General features: G+C 40.5%; 1 protein-coding gene across 2 annotated transcripts in view; it reads left to right on the top strand.

Annotated features, from left to right (window-relative positions):
* ST18 (ST18 C2H2C-type zinc finger transcription factor) overlaps positions 1-23,909 on the top strand; it is a 110,030-nt gene that overhangs the window by 65,869 nt on the left and 20,252 nt on the right. For both annotated transcript variants that reach the window (XM_077757098.1, XM_077757097.1), the window contains 5 exons: positions 394-605; positions 8,730-8,975; positions 15,242-15,357; positions 22,686-22,748; positions 23,573-23,641. In XM_077757098.1, coding sequence (XP_077613224.1) covers positions 394-605; positions 8,730-8,975; positions 15,242-15,357; positions 22,686-22,748; positions 23,573-23,641 — 706 coding nt within the window. The remainder of the gene's footprint in view (positions 1-393; positions 606-8,729; positions 8,976-15,241; positions 15,358-22,685; positions 22,749-23,572; positions 23,642-23,909) is intronic.

The raw sequence follows: 23,909 nt of genomic DNA, 5'->3' as shown, positions 1-23,909 counted from the left end.
ATACACGGTTTCTAGATGCATGAGTCTTAAGCTTCTATAGTCTCTGATGGGTTTTGCGAATGTGGTTGTTAATCTGCAATTCTCACCACCAATCCTTCCAGTGCATCTGCCTCATCACATGAGTTACAGAGCTTTTACCATCAGAAGTATAAATACGAAAAATGTTAAGAGAGTAGCCATTCTTCCCCAGCAATCACAGCATTTGATCTGGGAACCTCTGTGAGAACCGATCTGAATAACCTTTGTTTAATGTACAGCGGACAATGGATTGTGTTTTTTTTTTTTAATTTATTCTTAACCTGTTTCAATGCAAGAAGTTATATCTGTAAAACAAGTCTGTTTAATGACGAAAACCACATGCACGCAATTGCTAATCAAATCTCTCTTCAACAGCAAAGCATTTTTCAAATCCAGGGAAATTTCCGAATCGACTGCCTAGTGCAGGCGCCCACACACAGAGCCCTGGCCGCGCCAGCTCTTACAGCTACGGTCAATGTAGTGAAGACACCCACATAGCAGCAGCTGCTGCGATCCTGAACCTCTCCACCCGCTGCAGGGAAGCTGCAGACATCCTCTCCAACAAACCACAGAGTCTGCATGCCAAGGTAGGCCAGTCCAAGAGCCCGGAGGGTGGGCCAGTGACTGAACCGTGAGAATAAACTGCCTTTCATGCTCCTAACCACAGTCACTACCACGCGGCTCCCCTACCCCTAAAGCACATCCCTTCCTCATCTTAGGAAGAGACGGGAAGGAGCACTGATGGGGATGAGTGTTGTTCTTGATGGTGGTATCCCAGGGTCTGGGCAGACATGAGTTATGGAGATGAGTAGATTTCAAACCTACCTTTGTGTTTGGGACTTGGGCACCCAATAAAGAGGCTGGCCATTAAGATCAGTATGAACAGTGGAAGCTCTTTTGCTGTCAAAGATGGTAGGGAATGTCTGAGGACACAGTGACTGGTGAAACAGTTGCGAAATTGACTGGTGCGATTTTGTTATTGTACACATTACTGCTGTGTAATGCTGTTGCTATGGTATTCTCAAAGGACACATTGTAAAACCTGGATACATTAAATGAACAAGAGATGGTTTGGGAGGCAGGAGTGCAGGGGCACTTGAGCACTCAGGGCATTCAAATCCAAAATCAAATTCTGTGAACTTTCCTAAGGTGCCACATTTCTGAAGCGATGAAATTAATCATCTTTCTCTTCTAATCTCTCCTCTCTAACAATGAGAAGTAGACATCCAGGTTTAGGATACCTTGATGACAACCAAAAACAAAGATCCTCCAGGTCTCACCTTTTGAAGAGGAGGGGCTTCTCCTGCTACGAGTAGCCCCATAGGGAGTGTCAGAGCTGCTGTTGGGCAGTCAGCAGGAGGGTGTAACTGTTCTCTCTGCAAACAGTTCAGTTAAAAGGAGTGCTTTTCCTACTTAGATGGCTGAGACCAGCTGAAATAAAGTGCCCGGGCTTGTCTGGAGAAGAGAGTTTACCCTTGCTTTAAGTGGGGGATCTCCTGGGTGAAACTGTAACCCCGAAACTCGGGCGATTAGAGTGGATAGCTCTCTTCTTCCCTGCAAGCACGGCCCCATGCCTGGTGTGGTCAGCTGCTCACCTATGCTTGCCAGGCATTCAGGAGAGGAGGGAACGCGGTGCCATAGAGCATTTGACAGAAGAATCAGAATTAGCTTCTGGACAAATCTGAGCCAAGTAAACCCCAGGAAGAGTTGGTGGCCAAAAACCACTCAAAAACAATTTTTAAACAAATGAGGTTCTTAAACAAAGAAAAACGCATCCTCTGAAAACTAGAAAGAAAATAGCACGCTATCCAAATTCAACAGAATTCAGGTCAGAAATTATTTACACAAGTGAATGATTTAGGCTGCTTTGCAGGGCTACTTTAGTTGATTTTTATTCATTTTTTTAAAACCTGAGTAAATTTCTCCTTTTTAGAGGGATGTTCTCATACGCAGCTAGTTGGAGAAAGACTGAAATATCTTCTGTCTTGGGCTTTATATTATGTTTGTTAAGGCTGCCCTTTGAGAATAAAAGCACCAATATTATAATGATCAATGCTACCTAAGTTACTTGAGCAAAGGGTTGTAGAATGAAGGCTTTTCTTCTGCACGTGAAGATATTTTTCTGTTTTTCAGAATTCTGCCTTTAACCTTTATATTCATGTTCTCTTCGTTGCTAGAGCCAAATAGAGAAGCAAACAAAGATGACCAAAATTTGAGGGCATTTTTCCTTATCAAGATATGTGTTTTGTTCTTTTCTTGAATACTTTCTGCTCAGAAGCGTGACTGTTAAAAATTGGCACATTCCAAAAACCCAAATAAGTGACTTCTGCGTCTATTCTTACGCCACTGTCGGGAGCACAGTGTGTGCCAGGTTCTTCTGTGGAGCGGATGCTCCTGCCCGGGGCTGACGGGAACCATAGTGTGTGCCCCAAGTCCTCCCCCCAGAAGCCAACCCACTGATGTGATGATGAGGATGGAAGAGACACAGAGACGAATTTACTACACTAGCAGTTTAGAAAGCCATTTTCCTACAGCAGTGGTTAAAACAGGATAAATTCATCCTCTCTCCAGGGTCCCTGGGCGAATCCCTCCCCCAGGCACACATTCGCACACAGTGGTAACGATTTGCAGAACTCTGTCCTAGCTGGACCCTATGCTCCAAATATAAAAGAGAACCTCGTAAATTCCTGAAACCACACACACACACACACACACACACACACACACACACACACACACAAATAATGATTGTAGCAAAAACTAAGGAAAAGCCAAAGTAATTAACCCCGCAAAATGGCCTCTGATCAAAGAGAGCCTTGTGTAGGCTACTTCCATTCAGTGTTGCACTTTGTTCTGTGCCCTTTACTTAATCTAGGATTAACGATATATAAACTAGCCTCCCCTCCATGTTGAATGCTAGCCTGATTCTCTATCCACTATGATTTGATTTTTTCCTCCATGGTGGCTACCATGCTTATTTCTGCTAGCCAAAACCCATAGGTGTCTTGAGCTCCTTGTTTAAAAGGAAGGATGTAGAGATGTACAGATGTGCCCTACTCCACTTTCATAGCCAAGTGAAGAAGCATTTTTTGATGTGTTAGAGAGATACTCTGGCAGATGGACTCTTATCTGTACCCACCAAATGGTCTCTGAGGGTTCACCCGCCCAAGCCACACATTCAATCCTGTCCCAGACCCTGCTTTCAGGAAGCTTATGGGCATGGAAGAAAGAGAAAAGTCGTTGTTCTAGGTGGAGAGCTAGGGTCCAAAGATGACATTTCTAATGTTCAGGGGAGGCAAGAGTGCTTTTTATCAGAACTTGGCTGAGGGCAGACTTGTCATTTCCGTGATGGAATGAGCTTCTCTGAGTTTGCTTAAAGGGCCCGATTGAAGAACAAATTATAGATCATGCCGTCACACGTGGCCACGACCTTTTTAAAATGAAGCCAAAGGACAGTAACCTTGAAACTGCCTTCATATCCACTTGTTGGGGCAAAGACAGATTTTCGTTGTCCTATGTGGAAGCTCAGAACTGACTCCACGTTTAGTGGGAGGTCGGAGCTGATGATTTTGTGCAAAATCTCTATTCTCTTGGAAAACAATGGGAGCAGAGACCAACTTGAGAGAAGCAAGAGAACTATGAGTTCTTACATAGTCTAAAAACAAGGAAGGAGATTGTGGATACTCTACATTGTTCTTCTGAAATTTCGCAGTCCCAAGCTGCAGTCTAACCAACACCAAGAGCCAGTCCTTCAGGGACCCTTCCCCACACTGTGCTGAGAAAAGTCAGTGTTAACACCGCCCATCGCTGCCCGAATGAGTCTGTTGTGACCTGAAAGCAGATCTTAAGAGGAATTATGTATTTGTTCAAGTACAATCGAGCACGTGTAGCACACGTCTACACCGCCCAAATCGCCCATACATTGTTTCAAGTATCTCTTCGAATCAAGTCAGAAGAAAAAATTAGTAACATCAGTATCAGTGGATATCGTAACGGTTCAGGGTAATTTTGTCTGAAGTGTGTGAACCCTCTCTTGATGCCAGTGCTTTCACTGGTTCCCAGATTGGTGTAATGTCCTTCATTTTAAATTGGAATTAATAGGAATTTGCCAAACGTTCATGGGCCACAACCTCAAACGCTCCCTCTTTTGTCGGGGAGCCGTTGCCGCTGTGATGAGCACGGCATCCGGTAGAAATGGGCAGCAGACACAGAGTGGCCATGCTGGGCTTGCCGTTTGCTGAGCGCTTTCCTCTGGCCCCTGAGAGCACGTGTGGCACTGTTGGAGGCACCCCCCCCCCCCCCCGCTGCCTTCCTTCCTCCTACCCTCAGCAGCAGAGGTAGGAGCATGCCCGCCATCTATCTTTATCCTGATCACTTCTGCCTGCCAAGCATTCTGTTGTTTGTTTTGGTGTTTTCCCCACCTGTTTAGACAAAGTGGCATATGCACAGGGTGCCTTAAAAGAAAACAAAAAACTGACACTTGCTTGAAATGCTTAAAGTTCAAAGTCTGTTTTGTGCTTGAATAAGGCCGAGAAACAACATGATAACACTTCACCATTCTTGCTGCCGGGTATCAGAAATAGCCTGATGGCTCCTGGGAGGCTTGGAATCCAAAAGCAGCCTTTTTCAGTAACTTGAGTATCATGTTGGATTGTATCATATATTTTGAGTGAAATGTTTTAAGAGATTTGGGTCAGCGATCACAAGGAGCCAACTGGTATGTGTGTATATATTCAATAATTCTCTCCTTGCCCCTGAGTGCAGTAGCAGTGGGATGTCTCTTTCAGCATCGAAACCCCAATCAAATTGTTATTATTGTTAGTTGTCATGTATTGAACACCTACTATGTGCCAGGCACTGTAAATAAGCACATTGCCTATGTTAATTCTTTTTTAATCCTACTAGAAACTCTGTAAAGATATCATGCCATTTAGCAGATGAAGAAATGAAGAAATAGTGGCATGGAGACATTCAATAATTTTTTTCTGAGTGGCACAGCTGTTAACTGTTGGAACTAAAATTTCAATTCATACCAGTCCAACTTCTTACACTCTTAAAGATCTTATCATTACATGTTATGTGGACTGCTGCCCAACTTAAGACTTTTCACTAACTTTGGTTGCAAGTTTCGACAATGACTTTTGGGACATGATGAGAAATGTAATTTTCATTTCATACCTTATATCAGACACTGACTTCTCCCCTGAATCCCATCATTTTGTTTATACTGAGCACACTTCATAAGTTGATGCTCTGAACTTAATAGTTTTGATACTCAAGTATTATTTAGTAAGAATAAGATACTTTAATTTCATTTTTTATTGTTAATACGCTGCCTGTATTGACAGCATCAAATAGCTTTCAGATAGCTTCCAGTACAGAAAAGATCCTCTGCAAACACAGCACCCGGCAGCAAACATGGAAGAACACGAGCCGGAAGATGAAAGCCAGGGGCTAATTACTGCAGACACCTAAGCGGAGGGATACTCAGTTTTTGCACTTCCTGGTAGCCAAAAAGGGAAAGATAGCCTATCTTGTGTTCATGAAAAACTTGTTGAATAAGGAAAACAATGCTGTCTTGGTAAATCTATGTTTTGAGAGTTAATCACTTTCACAACCAGAATATTTATGATAGAGTTGTCTTTCTGCTATTACTTTGTCGCCATCTTTGTATACTTTTTTACCGTTAAAACCACATAACTCTGTCATTTGCCTGGAAAATATTGGAGGCTTGCTTTAAGACTACCTTCTAAATCCAAGTACAGTAATTCCTGTGTTTTGCCTTTTGTTCTTCAGGCGACAAATGTCGACCCCTTTCCCCGGTTGTAAGCATACTATGGATGCGGGGTCGTTTCCTGCTTTCCGTGATAGAGATCTTTTCCTGGTTGCAGAAGCCTCATAATTATCATTTTATTAGTTGCATAATGTGCCCTTAAGTAGATATAGTATAATTTCATGAATCATTCTCTGTTGGTGGACATCTGAATCACCTCTTATTTTATAACACCAGTAAAGATTTTAACGAATAATTATTTCAACTTTCCGTTGAATAATAATTTATATTTATTAAATTACCTTTCACTGACAATCTCCTCTATGCATAACACATGCCTCTTGATGGCAAGAGCAACATGTTTTTCAATTTTCTTTCCCCCAAATATAGAAACTTGAACATATTGGTTCTCAATAATTTAATTAATAAATACATCCTACGTGGCACCTGTATCTCAAAAGTGGCTGAAAGTAAGGGTCCTTAATGGCGCTCCTAAGTTGGAAAGTGCATGGATAGTATTAGACCTCTTTCCACCCTCAGAAGAACTTTAAATTTATATGATTACAATAAGGATCTGGAGTGGTGCTTTGAGAAATCAGCATAGGAGAAGGTTGGGGGGGGGGTCCACGTTGCGGCCCCTCCCACCACCCGCTCCATTTTTTGCTTCCATTTGGAGGCTCAGGCAGAGAGGAGTGATGCCTATTGATATGGCTCTGAATAAAAATCCATGCAGTAAACGTGCGATCCACCCATCGATGGGCAGAAAGGGACCCTTCTCTGGTACTGTGTGTAATTGTTGAATGCATCTGTGCGCTCACTTAAAGCCCATCTGTACCCTGATGCCCAAACGTGCTTTCTCCCTATCAAATCAGGTGCTCAGAGCAGCCGGCTGGGGCGCGGGATGTACAAGAGTGGCTCTTTTAAACATTAGGAGTGATTTTCCCCCCAATCAGCTCATTATTACTCAAGATGTAGAATCGTAACAACTCTAAGAATCTCTGATTTTTTATTTACTATTTAGATTTTCATCTGTAAAAATTAAAATATATATTAGTGTTGTCTTGGAATAGTTGATATTTTTTTCAGGGAGATCGAATCTGCACTATTTATGGGTTTTGCACTATAAAACTCTGCAGCCCAGTCACATGGCTTCTTTTTCCTAAGCCATCTGTCACAGAGGTCTGGAATTTTATGTGAATGTTGGTTGTGCAGTCTTAACCCAAGTTTTTTTTTTTTAATGAAAAATGTCAGCAACTACAATATTTAGCATTTTACTTTACATTGGCCATTAAACTTGATTACTATAGCTCTGTTTTATTGCTATAGTTACATATCAGTGAGGAAGCCAAGAATTATTTTGATGTGTTCACGGCAGAATACATTGTTACATCCCAGAGAAAGCACATGGCACGGAGATGGTTAATATCTTGAGTTTTTGTAACTAAGGTTTATTAATGCTGGTATAAAAATGTATTTGATATCATACAGATGGCATAAGATGTTGTGGTTACTAAGTTATTATCCCGGATAAGCTGCACTGTCAAATTCAGGGCTTAAAACTATCCCAGGAGATTAAACTATTTACTAAAAGGACAGAAAGATATGGCCTAAGCATCTTAGTGCAAACATATTAGAAGTATATTTACCTCCCACAAATTGAATAAAACATATCTACCTCATAGGTTGAGAGATGGAAAATAGGGACTTTGCACATAAAACAAGTGAACAGAAGAGGGGTTTTATTTTCTAATCAGGTGCAAGCAGGGAGCCTTTGGAGCCCTGCTACCTTGGCCCACACCCCGATGGCAACTGCTGGGGAGGGGGAGGCAAAGTGTAAATGGGGAGTTAAAATAAATCCCCCGGGGAAGTAACTGGCTACCATATGCGTTAGGGATCTTGCTAACGTATTCAAAGAGACTCCTGCTTTGCCAGCCAAAAGGGGGGAGGGAAGTGGAGACATTGTCCAAGATTTCATTGTGAATTGGTGGATGATAACGAAAACCGGAGAGGTATTTATCTGACCCAGTTAGGAAAGAGACATGCATTCTCTCCAGCATTCTGAGTTACTGGATGGCAGTGTCCACAGTTCCTGACAGCACAGAGGCCATCCTTAGTTAGGCATGTATCGTTTGGATGATCCAAAGCACCCAGGCAGTTGTGGGGACTTGAACTTTAACAACAACAACAACATAGCCAAAGTTTTCCCAAAGAGAAATGCTGTGAGGTATAGTGAGTTTGAAGTTTCACACTAAGTTATCTAAAAAATAATCATCTTTATTCTGCAGTTTCACCGTATGATTTACTCCCAAGCAGTCCTGATGGTGGCGGGCTGCTAACACCCCCCTTCCCCCAGTCAACATCCGTTCATCCTATCTGTCTCCCGCCCCCGCCCCCACACCTTAACAAAGCTTTTCTGGCTCAAGTAACCCAGGATAAAAGGTCACGTTCATATGAATCTAGTATTTCAAGCAAAATTCTCTTGCAGCTGGGTATTTCTGCACATATTCGTGTTTGGTTAATACTGCTTGGGGGGGGCAAGCTGGGAAGTAGTGTGGTGCCTTTTTATAAACTCAAGTGTTAATGCTATAAATGATGAATTGAGAGTGATAATTCTGCAAGCCAGGAAAGGAGATTTAAAGCTAAACTTCAAAAAAAAATGTATAAAACAGGGTTAGCCAATACATTTAGCATCCGGAACATCTTATTTATATCAGGCTGTACTTTGTTTAAACCCAGAAACACGAAGCCCGCTAATGGGGCTGCTCTTAAAAGTCTGCCTAAGAATTGAACATTAACCAAAGCAAATCAGAATGCTAGATTTTAAATCAGATACACTTACATAAAAGCTTGCATTTAAAATGATCCCTTAAAAGCCCCACATGGCTAGGCTATAACTGCAAACTGCTTAAATGTTTTTCTGTTTCCTATTGTGTACCAGGGACCCGAGATAGAAGTGGATGAAAATGGCACATTGGACTTAAGCCTGAAAAAAAATCGAATCCTGGACAAAGCTGCACCCCTAACTTCCTCTAACACCTCTATTCCAACTCCTTCCTCTTCCCCATTCAAAACGAGCAGCATTTTGGTCAATGCAGCCTTCTATCAGGCTCTCTGTGATCAAGAAGGCTGGGACACTCCTATCAACTATAGCAAAACCCATGGGAAGACAGAGGAGGAAAAAGAGGTATTGTTCCAATATGTCAATCACTAAGTGTAAGAGCATGACTGAAGAGTGTTCTTAGGTTTTTCCTTCTGAATTATTTTTTGTAGTCCTGTGTAGTTAATACTTAATTCTGTACCTTGTTTCAGACTTCGGTAAAGTGGTGATCTTAAAATTTAATTTAAGAAATTGAGACATGTATCCAACTTTCCCGGTCACTTACCTAAAATGACATCACTATAATAAATGTCATCCCCAGTTGGGCTGCGATTGTGTGCACTGCATGAGAGATCACAGTATCCATCTCTTCAGAATACAGAGGGTTGTAAGATGCCATGTGTATATAACTCAGCACTGAAATGCCAACTTACTCATTCTTTCTGAACCAGAGGGTAGAAGATGAAATCAAATCAGGGATAAGTAAGAATCAGGGATAAGTGTCAAATTCATTTCCTTGGTTTCATGAAGGAACTGTGTTAGCATATCTACATATAGAGCCATTGGCTGAGGTGTTTGGATCATGAATGTTGGGTGTCTACAGTCTCTCAATCCTAAAGTCAAGGAGATGCATGTGTGCATTTGGTTATCTTTGGAGTAGTTTCACCCTTGAAAGTCAGATGTTGTGACTGGACAGGATTCATCAGGCCTTCATCTCCATGGTTTGAGCCACCTGGCTTAGTCTGATTAGCCCTGATGTAATGTCATCCAAAAGAATTCATGGCCAGAAACCTCCACAGTGTAGACTCAATATCATTACAAATGCAACCCTGTTACAGTAGTGATTCATTTTGCTTTGCTGTTTGTCAGGAAACTTGTTGATACTTGCTGGTTGATCCATGAAAAGAACTAAAATAGCTACTGTCTTTGGAATGTGCATCACTTTTTTCCGCTTTCTGAAGTTCAGAAACTTTGGGGGGAAATACGAATTTGATTTTCGCATGTGCTTTAACATCTAAGAGCATAAGGCAGCACAAACAAGTATAAATGTGACATAGTGATCACAACATTGGGTTGTTTCTCCAATTCCCCTCCCTCCCTCCCTCCTGTCCTTCCTCCCTGTCTTCTTCCTTCTTTCTCTCCTTCCCTTATCCCTTTCTCCCCTCCCCTTCCTTCTTCTTTCCTCTCCTCCTTCCTCCCTTCACTCCCTCCCTCCCTCCTTCCTTGAGCACACTTTCTCTGGCGTCTCCATGTCCAGGCAGTAACATACGTTCTGAGGATGCAACCCCAGATAGGCCAACCTTCTCCCACATGTGTGCTCAGTCTGGTAGGAGCCCTGCCAGGTAACCAGATACAGTGATAAATAGAACAGCAGGAGTAACAAGGAAGTGAAAAGGAAGGCCAACCCTACCTGGGGTGGTCAGGGACAGGGTCCCTGGGGGATATCTTGGGATCCAAGGTAGACTCTGTGTCACCACCCTCCATCACAGAGAAATGGGAGGGAAATTCACCCAACAGCGGTTTCTGCTTGCATTCTGCCATACTAGTCTTCGTCATTGTATTCTGCTTGGCTTCACAAAACTTGCCTGAAGTACTTAAGGATGGTCTTAGTTAATCGATCATCACACGATTTTAGAAAAACCGTTTCTAAAAATAATGTTTGACTCGGATCAATATAAAACTAATACCTGCAAAGAAGCTGGTTTACCTCAGGTGGTGACCACAGATCAGCAAACCTACATCTCTTCCCTCCACCACAGACCCCCTGCCGTTTCTGACTTGTGCAAAATAATAGAAGCTACACCTAACTTCTGTTTATTTTTAGGATTTGGAAGTCTGGAAGCAGTGGTGGGTTGTTGGGAAGCACAAACATAATGAGATCGAGATTGTTGATTCGATCCCTCCCTCTGCAGTAGCCAGCTCTGAGAATGGGCATACCCCCCAAAACTGCTTCATCCCCAGCTAGTCCCAGAGCTGAGCAGACCACGGCACACCCCACTCTACACCACCAAAAGGAAACCTGATCCTAGTTAGATCTGTTGTTGGGGGTTCGGTAAAAGTCTTAGGTCACATGAAGGATAGTGTTTACAAAGCAAGTGTAACTGTGTCCCTAATTTTGGATGAATCCCATGAGGATAAAACCCACCTTGTTTGGGGGTATCTCTGTGTCCTGTGCAGGGTGGGATGTAGACCTTCTTTCCTCCAGTGTCAGACATACCAATTCAGTCTTGAGTAGTAATGAAGCAAATTTGTGTCAGGTGAGTTCTTGTTTTCATTTAAGGTCTCTTGTATTGTTTGATCTCAGTTATCATTTATGGCTTGAGCAGCAATGTCAACATTGCACTCATATTCTGAGACAGTCCTCCCATTTGGGGGCCTAGTTAATCCCCGAGAGACCCTCTTTGGCTATACCTCTTATCACTCAGCCAGAAAATGAGGTCTCATAAGAAATATTTTATCTTTATTTCCAATCTCATTTTTCTGCATAATTCCAAGAACCATCTAGATTCACCTTGGAGGCTCCAGAGATTCAACTGGAGTATGTTCTTATCTAATGTGTATATATCTGTGAGAATGTTTTATTTCCCAGCAAAATCATGGGGAAAACAGATTTGTTTAGATGAGATTTCTGCTCTTTTCAGAATGGCTTACTTACTTCAGATCTGACCATATAGACTTTTACTGCTACAGTTTACAACCTAAGCATTCTGAAATCTGGAATTCAGAAGCTACGTGGAAATTCAGGGTCACTAAGAATAGTAAGAGAGGACATTGAAGACGCTAACTGAGTTCTCGGAGTCAAAGTGCTTGCCCTAGGTTTGAGTTCACAGTATTTTTTAAGCTTAATGTTTATTGTCACAGTTATTTGACCATCCATTGCTTGGGGAAACTATAGCTGATGGGGACACACACATACACACACACACACACACACACGTTTCTGAAGCACATGACTTTCTAAGGCAATTTCTCAGCCCTTGTTCTTTGTGCCTCCATCTGTGTTAAGGTAATCTGCAAATAGTATTTTTCACCCTGTTCTGAATCTTATAAATGAAACCTGTGATACTTGATAGTTTCTATTTTGAAAAAATAGATTGTCTTCATTGTCCTTGTTCTGAAAGTAGCAGAGGGACACAGTATGGATAACGATGAGAGATCTTTAGAAACAGTGTCTCATCATCCTAACAATCTTGAAAAGCAGGATTCTTGTCAAAGTTTTTGTGGAGGAAATTGAGGCTCAAGGAGGTAAAGTTGTTGGTCCTTGGTCATATAGAAATTAAGAAACGGGCCTGGGATTTCCTAAAATGAAGAAAGAGGAGGAGGGAGAAAATGAAGAGAAGGAAAAGATTGAAAAGCACATCAGATAATGGTGACAGCAAGAAAATATTGAGAATTAAAAAGGAGAGGGAAGAACAGAACGATGAAAAAGTGGTACTTGGCAAGGTGTGGCCAAGGCAACAATGCTCTACCATGCTTCCCAGGACAGCAGGACCAAACTTCCCTTGACCTTGATCTACAGGATGTGACCACACTTTTCCAATGAGCCCCGACGGGATGCTGCGCTCGGTCCAGGCAATCAGCTGTGAACGGTGGTCAGTTCCGATCTGACACCCTTGTCCTTCCCATATCCACCCCCACAACCTCCCCGTGACCTGCCACACGGGGCACTCACACACAACCAGAAACAGCGATTATTTCTAATTCATTGTTATCTAGCTCATATGCAGAACAGTTGCTTAATTTTGGTGGTAATTTTCAGAAAATATTGTCTGTCTCTCTCAGTGAAATAGCCTGTCCAGATGCCCCCTACAAAAAAATCCTGAATCTGGAAAAAACTCAAAATATCTCGAAAGGAAAGTGCGGAGAAATAACTAGGGCTGTCAGTTGCATTCAACTGTCAGTCCTCCAAAGATTTCAGGGCTTAAAATGTTAAAAGTGCCAGATGCTATTATCTGTTATTCATGTTACCATTATGTTCTGATCTTTACTGAAATCAATATAAACTTCCATCTGTACATTAAAGGAATTTCATTATACCCATATATTTTCTAAATGCAACACATATATGCCACATTATCTCTCACATGTCCAGAGGATAGAATTATTATTTTAAAATAATATTTGAAATTTAGAAAAACAAATTCTTCCCAATGCTACTGACTCATTTTTTTACTGGGTGTGATTTAAAAATTTTTCTAATACAAAACGCTCGTGCAACAAAATTAGGAATTCTTTCAGTGATGGTCATCTGTATATATGCCCTCTGTAGGCTCCTATGGGTAGGGTGCTGAGCAAAGAAAAGGGAAAATGACAATTATTTTATAATGTGATTGCGTGCATAAGAGTCCATAGTTTTTATAAGAAGCTGTGAAATATTTAAAAGGTCATATCCAATAAAATTATCCTATTAAAACATTACCACATGTTCCTATTCCAAATTAAATGCCATATATTCTGCAGGCATTATGTTTGTATGCATTTTAGTCACAATAATAGCATAAATTTTCATAATTGATCATTTCTTTCAAAATCCCTTAGTCTCTTGTCTTCCATAACGTATAGATTCAGCAGTTCAACAATAGCTTATAAACTTTCTATGTTTTGATATTCATCTATAAATGTACATGCCTTTAGGAATACTTAACTTTATCATAAAGAAAAGAATAAAAGGTTCTTTTTCATTTTATGCCATTTTTGAAAAAAAAAAATCCAGTACCTAAACAGAAAAACAAAGGCTGTTTCACACAGAGACAATATTGGATCCAGCATTTGTATCTATTTCCAAAAAGCCAAGACATTTATAAATTATAGTGGAAAACACAACCCGGATGGAATCCAAATAGCGCCAAATGGTGGTATTCTCAGGTTTAAGGTCTTATAAGTAGGAGCTGCTTCGCATTAGGCATTTACACTGTAAAGTTTGAAAATATGAGCACCATCCATCTATTTTGCTATGGACTCCATGGAAGTAGCATCAAAGTGGCATTTCTTTTTGTATCTTAGAAGGCAGCTACTATCAAGCACCTATTTCTCTTTATTTCTAACTAGGGTATTATGATCTACTATTTTCAAACATGTATCAGTTCAATAAAATGAAAGGGTTAGCACTATAATGAATATAAAGAAAGGAATTGTACCAAACCAGGTTTATTAATCTGGTCTGCAGATGGTATTACTTGCAGATGTATTTACCGCTGTGTGGATTAATTAATCCAAGTAATTAATGAAAATGATTACACTTGCCTTTATGACTGAGCTCCAGGTTTGAATTTTTCGTTGGTTGGGAAAACCCAGGGGTTTTGTTTTTCCATTGATTTTGATGGTAGACTCAGAATTATTAAAATTATGAAAATATATATATTTTATTATATATTATATTTTGCCATCATATTTTTATATGCATTTGACCTAAACAAGAGTCATGAATAATTCAGAATAGTTTTCTCATTTTTAATAGATTAGAACTTTTGAGAGTTAGAATAGTTTTCTGTATTAGTTAATCTGATTTTAATATTAAATCCAGGAAGTATTATCTTTACTGGATATAAGCTGAAGGATGAATGTAAGCTAATTATGTATTTAAGGAAAACCATCATTAGTTTCCTGTAAGATAATATATCAGTCGGTATATAAATCATTTGAAAGGATTAATAAATCTTCCTTATGAAATCAAGATCAGTGTTAAGCTTAAAAGAAGGCCACAAAAATTAGTGGTAATCTAGCAAGAAATTCCATCCAATGAGTAAAAGCATTACAAGATACTAAGCAAAAGAAGTAACTTAAAAAAAATAGGAAATGATGTGAGAATAAAAGCAATTATCCATAAATCAAACCAAATGTCTACATATTGTAGACCAGTTATTACATATTTAAACAATTTAAATCTTACCTTTGTGTATATCGTAGAGAACATTTTGTTAACCTAAATTTACTAATTCTTTTTTATTTAAAAATCTGTGGTTCACTTTGCAATATTTCTTTTGTTTTATCAACAACTACTGTGTACATAAAGAACAATTTCTATGTTCTCCAGGAAACATTCATTACGCCACAAAATCTAAAACATATTCATTAGATAGATCAAGAAATGCCTCTGTAGTTATATTTGCCAAAATGTCCTCATGAATTATAATTTTCTTTTCTTCACCAAGGAAAGAGGTCCATCATAATCAGGATATATTGTTACGCGTATTATCTCATGAATTTTGAGTGCAAATCCTATAAGGAACTTCAATGAAGTCATTAAGCTAAAACTCAAATTCCACTCTGATGACTTCAAATACAGTTGTCTTTTCAGGGTTCCCTAATGCATTTTGTGCTTCTGTTTTTTGTTTTTGTTTTTGTTTTTCCAGAAAGACCCTGTGAGCTCTCTAGAAAATTTAGAGGAAAAAAAGTTTCCTGGAGAATCCTCCATACCAAGTCCTAAACCTAAGCTCCATGCAAGAGACCTCAAAAAAGAGCTTATTACGTAAGTCACCTTCCATGGCATATTCTGTGAGATTCTGGAATTAGGAGGCTCAAGGTCATAATTTTGAGTAATAATATCCTGGTTTATATTGCTGATTTGAGGAATGTTTTAGCACAATTTCAACCAGTCAATAATTAAATGTTCTATAGGTACCTAAAGTTATGCTTAGAACTAAGAGAATTACAAAAAACAAAGGGTACATGACAAGATTTCATGCTAAGAAATGATTTAAGACAACAAAACCAATGTAAAACAATGGGAAATGTTTACAGGTTTTGTTCTGTTTGCCTAATCAAAACCTTTCGTCGCTCATTGTTCCCCTGAGTCATGCTTAACACCATGTCTCTATGGTACCATTGACTAGTCTCGCAGCCTTAGACTAAGCTTTTTTTAACTCATTTGAACCTCCAGTTTCTTAAAGGTCAAACAGGGATGTCAATAGTCATCTCATGAAATTGTGAAAATCTAATGAAATAATCTATAAGAATATATAAAATGCCTAGTGGATAGAATATTTTCATTTTGTGATAATTATTACCCCCTGTGGCATACACTAGGATGGAGTATTCTAAGTAGGATTATTGCATTTTGTCCACTAAAGGCATACATATTTTTTAATGGGGAAGTACATTAATTCATGTTCCTATTGAAATTTATTTTGAGAAGTTTAATTAGAATTTAAACAATTATTACATTGAAATTTTTAAAATATTACATCTGTGTTTGAAGTACAGATGGCAGCCATTTTCTTTTTTATTTTACAATAAATACAAAGTGACTGTCCATAAATTAATGTTCCTTTCCATAACATAATTAACAGCATCATTATCACACAGATGATATGAAAACCTTACTACCCATAAGTCTAACCTCCTTCGCAGACTCATAGATATTCCTGGGAGGGAGAGCCAGGGGTGACTGGGTGGTTTAGTCAGTTGACTCTCAATTTTGGCTCAGGTCATGATAATGGGATCAGGTCAGGGTCATGGGATCAAGCCCTACGTCAGGCTTCACACTGAGTGTGGAGCCTGCTTAAGATTGTCTCCGTCTCTCTCTCCCTCTCCCCATTTCCCCTGCTTGTGCTCTCTCTCTAAAAAAAAAAAAAAAAAAAAAGCAGAGTCAAACTTTTTCATTTTGGAGGGAATTTTTGTGTTTAATTTTGGGATTCTGTTAACAATCAATTAACATTTTCACAATGATGAGTGTTGCGATACTATAAAGTCAGTTGTGATGATAGAGTGAAAGATCCAGAATCCATTCTTTTTTATTTTATTTTATTTTATTTTTAGTTTTCTAAGTTTATTTATTTAGTTTGAGAGAGAGCACAAGCAAGGGAAAGGGAGAGAGAGAGGGAGATAGAGAATCCCAAGCAGGCTGTGCATTTGTTAGCATGGAGCCTCAGTCGGGGTTTGATCCCACAGACTGGGAGATCATGACCTGAGCCAAGATCAAGAGCTGGATGATTAACCAGCTGAGCCACCCAGGAGCCCCAGATCCAGAATCCATTCTTAAGAAGTCACATCTTTTTAGGGCTTCTTGGTTCTAGCTATTGTCTCTGTGCCAGTGGAATAATTGTTCATTTATTTAGTAATAATTAAAAAAATTTTTTTAATGTGTATTTATTTTTGAGAGAGAGAGAGAGTGTGTGCGTGCATGAATGGGGGAGGGGCAGAGAGAAAGAGAGACACAGAATCCAGAGCAGGCTCCAGGCTCTGCGCTGTCAGCATAGAACCCGATGTGGGGCTTGAACTCCTCAACCGTGAGATCATGACCTGAGCTGAAGTCAGACGCTTAACTGACTGAGCCACCCAGGTGACTCTTTTGTAACAAATTTTCGCATGCCTACTTTAGTATTAGGAGGCACACAGATGCTGGGAATATAGAGGGAAACCAACTCTGCTCTTCCAGAAAGTGCCTCCAGGGAAATGAACAGGGTATAGGGATAGAGAATGTTGCTTCTGGGTTGGATGAATGATTTGAAGAAATGTCTGTGTTTTGATCAGAAGTTCTTGATCTGACCCTACCGACCCCAGAAGATCTAAGACAGTGCTTCAGCAAGGGTATGAACCTGTAACATTTAATGTAAATTATTACTTGGGTAAGGGAGTTAATGGTTTTCATCACCTTCTCAAAAGGTTCTGCGACTCCAGGACATTGATGACAGTAAGTACTAGTTAAGACTGCAGTGGAGGCTGGGAGCAGGGGCCTGGTTTGGGGGAACAGAGGCCCTGAGCTGAGCCCCGAGGACTAGCTGGACCTGCAGAGAGGGAGTGTGAATGTATTCAAGCAGGACGGGGCCCTGAGAAGGGTACCCAGTTGCAGGTTTGCACTAGCAAGCCATGGCTGTTTAAGCAAAGAAGTGAGCTCATGGCATATACCTTACGAGGAACAGTTTACAGAATTATTCCAAGGCTGTGCGCTCTTGGGGAATGTGTCAGGAAGGTCACCTAAAACATTGATAGAGAGATTCAGACATGAGATCATGAGGCAGTGGCCCCTGGGAGATGATGCTAGAGAAAGTCTAGAAAGAAAGGGAAAAAGTGCTCATTACAGAAGAGGAGGACCCCACCTGAGAGGCGTGAAAAATAAAAGCCCACAGAGAATACAGAAATGAGGCCGTTTAGAGACTCAGGAGGTTGACTATGGAAAATTATTGCCATGGGAGCAAAAAGCTAAGAAAATCCCAAGCTGGGCATTGGGTATTATTGACTTGCACCCTAAGTTCAAGGAGGTTAAGAAAATGCTGAGCAAATCTTGGGAAAATGGGTCTTACAATGTAGTAGAGGCAGAGAAGGGAGCATGAGATGGGGACATTCAGAGAAGTGTGTGCGCAGGGACAGCCACCAAATGACTGCAGTGATAATAACTAAGATTGTAGACCTCTAGCAGCTCTCACACCCTGGTTTCATTAACCTTGGAGGTCAGCGACTATGCGTCATTAGAATTTAGACTGTGATTCACACAAGTTCCTTATAGATAGGAGTTGGCTTGGACATTGTCAACTTAAAAACTTAAAAGCCGTCTCCTGACCTGCCTTTCACCTTAACCCCCTGTCTCTTCTTTTACAGCCCAACTCCTCAAGAAAGTTGTCTCTATCATGTGACTCAGTTTCTCTCCTGAATTTCTCTCAGACAGACTTTTGCTTTCATCATCTGCCCAAAACGTCCCTTAGTTCTCTGGGGCTCCCATCTGGGTGTGGTCTCTTGGTCCTCTTGACCCTACCTGACCCTACTTCAACAGAGCTGATCACTTCCTCCTCTGTCTTCTCCACCTGCTGGGGTACCACACCTGGGCACAGGTTCCCACCTCACCTGGCAGCCCTTCTCAGACTCCTGGGCAGCCTTCCAAAGACAGAATGTCTCAGAGTTCAGTCCTGGAACCTCTTCTCTCCTCGGTCTACACTCAGTCTTTTGGGTGCAGGCTGGTGTTGGAGTCATATCTACTCCGAGGATTCCCAGGCTTATGTCACCTCCAGACCCATGCCCAAGGGTCCATGAGGAATGAGCTGTCCCCTCCCCGCAGGACCCCTGCCCCTCCCTCTCTACCAATCACCTCTTCTGCTTTTCCCCTAAGGCTCTCACAGCCTCACTGTTGCTCTTCCGACCGCCAGGGACCTCTGCAGGGATCTCCCTCGCTCTTCTCTCAAATGTCACTTGCCTGAGGGGTCTTCTTGGCTACTGTAGCCACCTCCCACCCCCAGACCCTTTTCCAGACTTCCTCTTGTCCCTCATTATTTAACACACTCACACACTTCGCTCACCTGTATCCTCTGTTGTTGGTCTCCCTTGCTAGAGCAGAGGCCCCAGAAGGGCAGGGAGGTTCTTCTCTCATGGATTTCATTTCCTCCCACATCCACGTCATTGGTAAATAATATTTCCCATGCAGCCTCTTCTCTCCCAGCCACACAAACATGAATTGGGAGCAGGGAACACATCTCAAATGCTGCCGCACGCCTTGCACACAGAAAGTGTTCGATAAAATTATTCCTAGGGCAGCCTTGGTTTATCGTGTTGATGTGTGACTCATATTTCAATAACCTTAGATTACATTCTTTATGGGTTTCATAGCGAAACATTACTGGCTCAACTATCATGTTTTCTTATGAATTTAATGTCACCTGCAGCCTGGTGGCTGGAACAGTGTGATGGACGTACTGAACACACTGAAGCTTCAATTTCACGGAACACTGTTCCTTCCCAGAGGTGACCTGGGGTCAGCCACATACTTTCTTCCTCGTGGGAGGAAATCTTCACATGGATTTAGTTTCTGCATCTTATTTTAAATATCTTCAAAAGTAGCAAATTTTCATCCTTTGAAGACAGATTTTGGGAAATTGTGAGAGTCATTCCAGACTAAATGTAGTGTAAAAGATTGATAATTAACCTGCATTACCATTCTGAACAGAAAAATGAAGAGAGATTTTTTTGTAATGGGTACTTCTCCCTGGGACAAAGCAAACACGAAAGAGAAAGGGCTCTAAAAACATTGTGAACAGTTTTTGGACTCTGATCGTGAATTCCAAGGAAATTAACTCTGTAGAGACCTCCTGGTTGTTCCTCATTTTTCAGACACATGAGTGCTTCAGCCAGTGCTGTGGGTCTTTATGTAACTGCAGTAAGACGCTGGTTTCGTAAAAGTCGTATTACTCTCTAGTTTCATCCTTTTTAAAAATTATGTTCTGCTTTATGTTTCTAACAGATAAATGTACCTTAATTAATTACCAGACACTGCAAAATAAGATTTTTTTAAGTTTATTTATTTATTTTAAGAGAGAGAGAGCACACAGGTGGGAGAAGATCGGGGGGGGGGAGAGAGAGAGAATCCCAAGCAGGCTCCACACTGTCAGCACAGAGCCCCATGGAGGGCTCGAATTCACAAAGTGTGAGATCATGACCTGAGCCAAAATCAAGAGCTGGAGGCTTAACTGACTGAGCCACCCATGAGCCCCTAAATAGGATTATTTTTAACGTTTATTAATTTTTGAGAGAGAGCAGGTAAGAGAGTGGTGGAGGAGCAGAGAGAGAGGGAGAGAGAGAATCTCAGCAGACTCCCACTAGGCTTGGAGCCCGAGTGAGGCTGTATCTTACGACTAAGAGATCATGACCTGAGCCTAAATCAAGAGTTGGATACTTAACTGACTGAGCTACCCAGGCGCCCAGCAAAGTAGAATTTTTTAATGTTGATTAGAATAAATTTTCTTAGAGCTTGCAGGCCACTTACTAAGGAACTAGCTTGTTTCCTTTCTCTAAGGTTAATGCTTCCATTTGCAACCTTCCCAGAAGGTTTCACCCAACTAGTACAGGCACGTGTTATTGGATAAGATTTTTCATTGAAGATATGTTCACCCAACTAGTACAGGCATGTGTTATTGGATAAGATTTTTCATTGAAGATATGTTTTGTTGTTGCTGTTGTTTTGCTTTTTAAAATTTTAAATATTTATTTATTTTTGAAAGACAAAGAGAGCATAAGCGGGGGAGGAGCAGAGAGAAAGGGAGACATAGAATCCAAAGCAGGCTCTAGGCTCTGAGCTGTCAGCACAGAGCCCGACATGGGGCTTGAACCCACAAACCACAAGATCATGACCTGAGCCAAAGTTGGACACTTAACTGACTGAGCCACCCAGGCGTCCCTGAAGATTTATAATATAAGGCAGGCAGCTATCAGAATCTGAAACAAAAGTTTTTCCCACAACAGGGCCTTCTCCAATCCTCTCTTTATTCTTGGAGCCGTTTTCTACCACCAAACTTAAAAAAAGTAGTTAGCAGCTAATTAAATGCATCTTTTATTATTTTACTTCCTAAATAATTTATAGCTGATTGATTCAAAAATCACTGGCACTTCTTTGCATCTCCTGGCAATATTAACAGGAGTAATTTGAAAATAGAAATAAAATAAAATAATAAAATAGACACAATGCTGTATTTGCATGCTAGGTGGCCTTGTATTTCAAAAGTGGGGATTACCACGCAATTACAATACATCTCTCATGCTCCAAATATTCCAGTTGCACGGTGTTCAGGAAAGATTTTTTCTCCTTTAGTGGGTGAATGGCCCTTGCAAGATAACTCAGCTCAAATGTTAACCATTGTTCTTTTTTTTTACTTGTTTACATATATGGATAGCTTCTACTTTTCCTTTCTGATAACCCATCTAGGGAAAGCGATGGGGGAAGAGCTAGTCAATTCAGCTTAGATCAAGCCCTGAAAATCAAAATCTCCCTGAGAGATAGAAATGTACTAACTCTTATAGTTTCTTTAGATTACCTGAAGATGATTAGAAAGTAGCTCACAGGGGGGAAGAAAACTTAAAAGGCGATAGTTCAGAAAATCTTAGATATTGGCAATTTATCTCTCAATGTCCTTCAGAGAGGTGAACTCTGTATTCTACACATATGGGTAAGCCTTTGCATTAGGCAGCGTGTCAGAGAGAACCAGAAGCCTGAATGATGTAACTGATTTTTCCTCTGATTAACACTGCCACAAATAGTACTGAGTAGGCTGGGGTCAATCTGCTTACTCCAAATGAGTGACTTTTGAGCAGCATCAGAGGAAAATAAACGACTGAGAAACCAAGGAATCCATTAACTACAGAAAGAAAACCTCTTACCTTATTTTTAAAATACGCATAAGATGCACAGAACGTGACCAGCTTCTGAGATACAATGGGGTGCCCCAGCACAGGTGACCTGGAGACTCTACCGCTTCAGTTGTTAATTAACAATTGTTTATGTTGGTTTCAAGCTTTGGGTAAAACTAATCGCAGGCTTTAATAACTAAGTTTCTTATCTATTTCTGTATCATCAGCAACTTTCCCATATAAAATGTCAGCTTACCTTTCCAGTACATGTAGTATATTCAAAGATTTTTTTCTTCAGGCAGTTTCTGAAATATATATGAAGTTACTCTAATATCCTTTCCTTAAAAACTTACAAAAATTCCTTTCTAAAATCTGATATATAATTGGTGCTAGTATTCCCAAGAGCCATCCTCATTATAAAGCACGGGCTTATGACATTTATATTTTCCGAGAATTAAAACATCATTGGTTGTTGACTCATAACATCATTAGGGCATATGTTTTCGCATCACTTTCCTACATGGTTCGAGTCAGAGAATTAATGTAATATTGAAAACGAATACCTCCAGATCTTGCCAGTCTTCCTGTAGCTAGTCTACCGGTTCCTACAGAGCATAAATCCTTCATTCACTAGTTCCTGCATGTCCTGTGCTAACTGATCTTGAAAAGAGATGCTACCTCAAAACCTGTAGACACAACAAATGAATCTGTGAAAAGCACTTGACGTTAATTCTATATTTTTTGACTCAGCTGTCCAACGCCAGGATGTGATGGGAGTGGCCATGTCACAGGAAACTATGCATCCCACCGCAGGTACCTGATAACCTACAACATCTTATTCCAATGCAAATACTTATTCTCACCCATTAGATAGTATCTGGATCCCGAATTGAAAAGTGAGTTAGTTGGGGTTGGGGGCATTTGGGTTTTTTATGTTTGTTTTTTGTTTTTGTTTTTGTTTTTTCAGAAATAAAGCTAAGTTAGATCTTCTGACTTTTTATTTATATGGTATAGAAATCATGATTCTGGGGCAAAAAGAAAATGGTTTTCTGGTCCTATTGTGCAGATTATAAGCCAAAAGCTCAAGTTTATGTCAGGGCTTTGGATCTATCTAGCTTTAGGATTCAAGTGAAACCAAGGTAAGGCAACGAATGGCAACTTGGGTTGCCATTCACCTTGTGGGATGTGGCATCCTCAGTCCTGGGCAAATGAAAGGTCAAGGTGTTAAACAATGCAAAAAAGCTGGGTTTACTCTTTCCACTTGCCTTCTTCATTTATGTGCTTTGCTTTCCCTTTGGGCACTGGCTTTTAGCCCTTTAAGCTCCACACCTTCATGTGCAATGGAAATGAACTCCAAGTCAGTAATCATTGTATCACTGAATTCTAGAGTTGGAGAGTCTCACTGGGTTAAAGCCCTTCATTTGATAGCAAACCTGAGTATGTGAGAAATAACTGAGGTGCCCACAAGCCCAGACCGGTTAGAGTGGCAAAGCCAGATTCAAACCTGATTGTATTTTTCCCAGTCCTCGGTCACCAGTCAATTCAGCACATATTCACAAATGCAAGGTGCCATTTTAGTTGGATTTGTTCATTTCAGTGTTGTGTGTTTTATTTTTGTTTCTCTCCTCCCTCTTTAGTGTGTCTGGATGTCCTTTAGCAGACAAGACTCTTAAATCTCTCATGGCTGCTAACTCTCAGGAGCTTAAGTAAGTATCAGAACATGGTCTCCTTGCTTTTCATCCACTGAGTTAGGTCTCTCCTCATTCAAGACCTATGGGGGTCTTTACTAACAGGTAGTAAACCATGCCTGATGAGACTATAACCAATGCATTCTTTCACTAAAAAGTTCAAATGACTAAAACCAGCTCCCTATAATTTAATTTCATTAATTGGCTTGTTTGGGGGATTTTTTATAATATTTTTTAAGGTAACAGTGTAATCATTAAACATAATACTTTTTTCTGTTGATTTCAG

This window comes from Crocuta crocuta, unplaced genomic scaffold, assembly GCF_008692635.1.
Source record: "Crocuta crocuta isolate KB4526 unplaced genomic scaffold, BGI_CrCroc_1.0 scaffold465, whole genome shotgun sequence".
Lineage (NCBI taxonomy): Eukaryota > Metazoa > Chordata > Mammalia > Carnivora > Hyaenidae > Crocuta > Crocuta crocuta.
The sequence above is the reverse complement of the archived record's forward strand: the minus strand, read 5'-3'. Positions and strand labels throughout refer to the sequence as shown.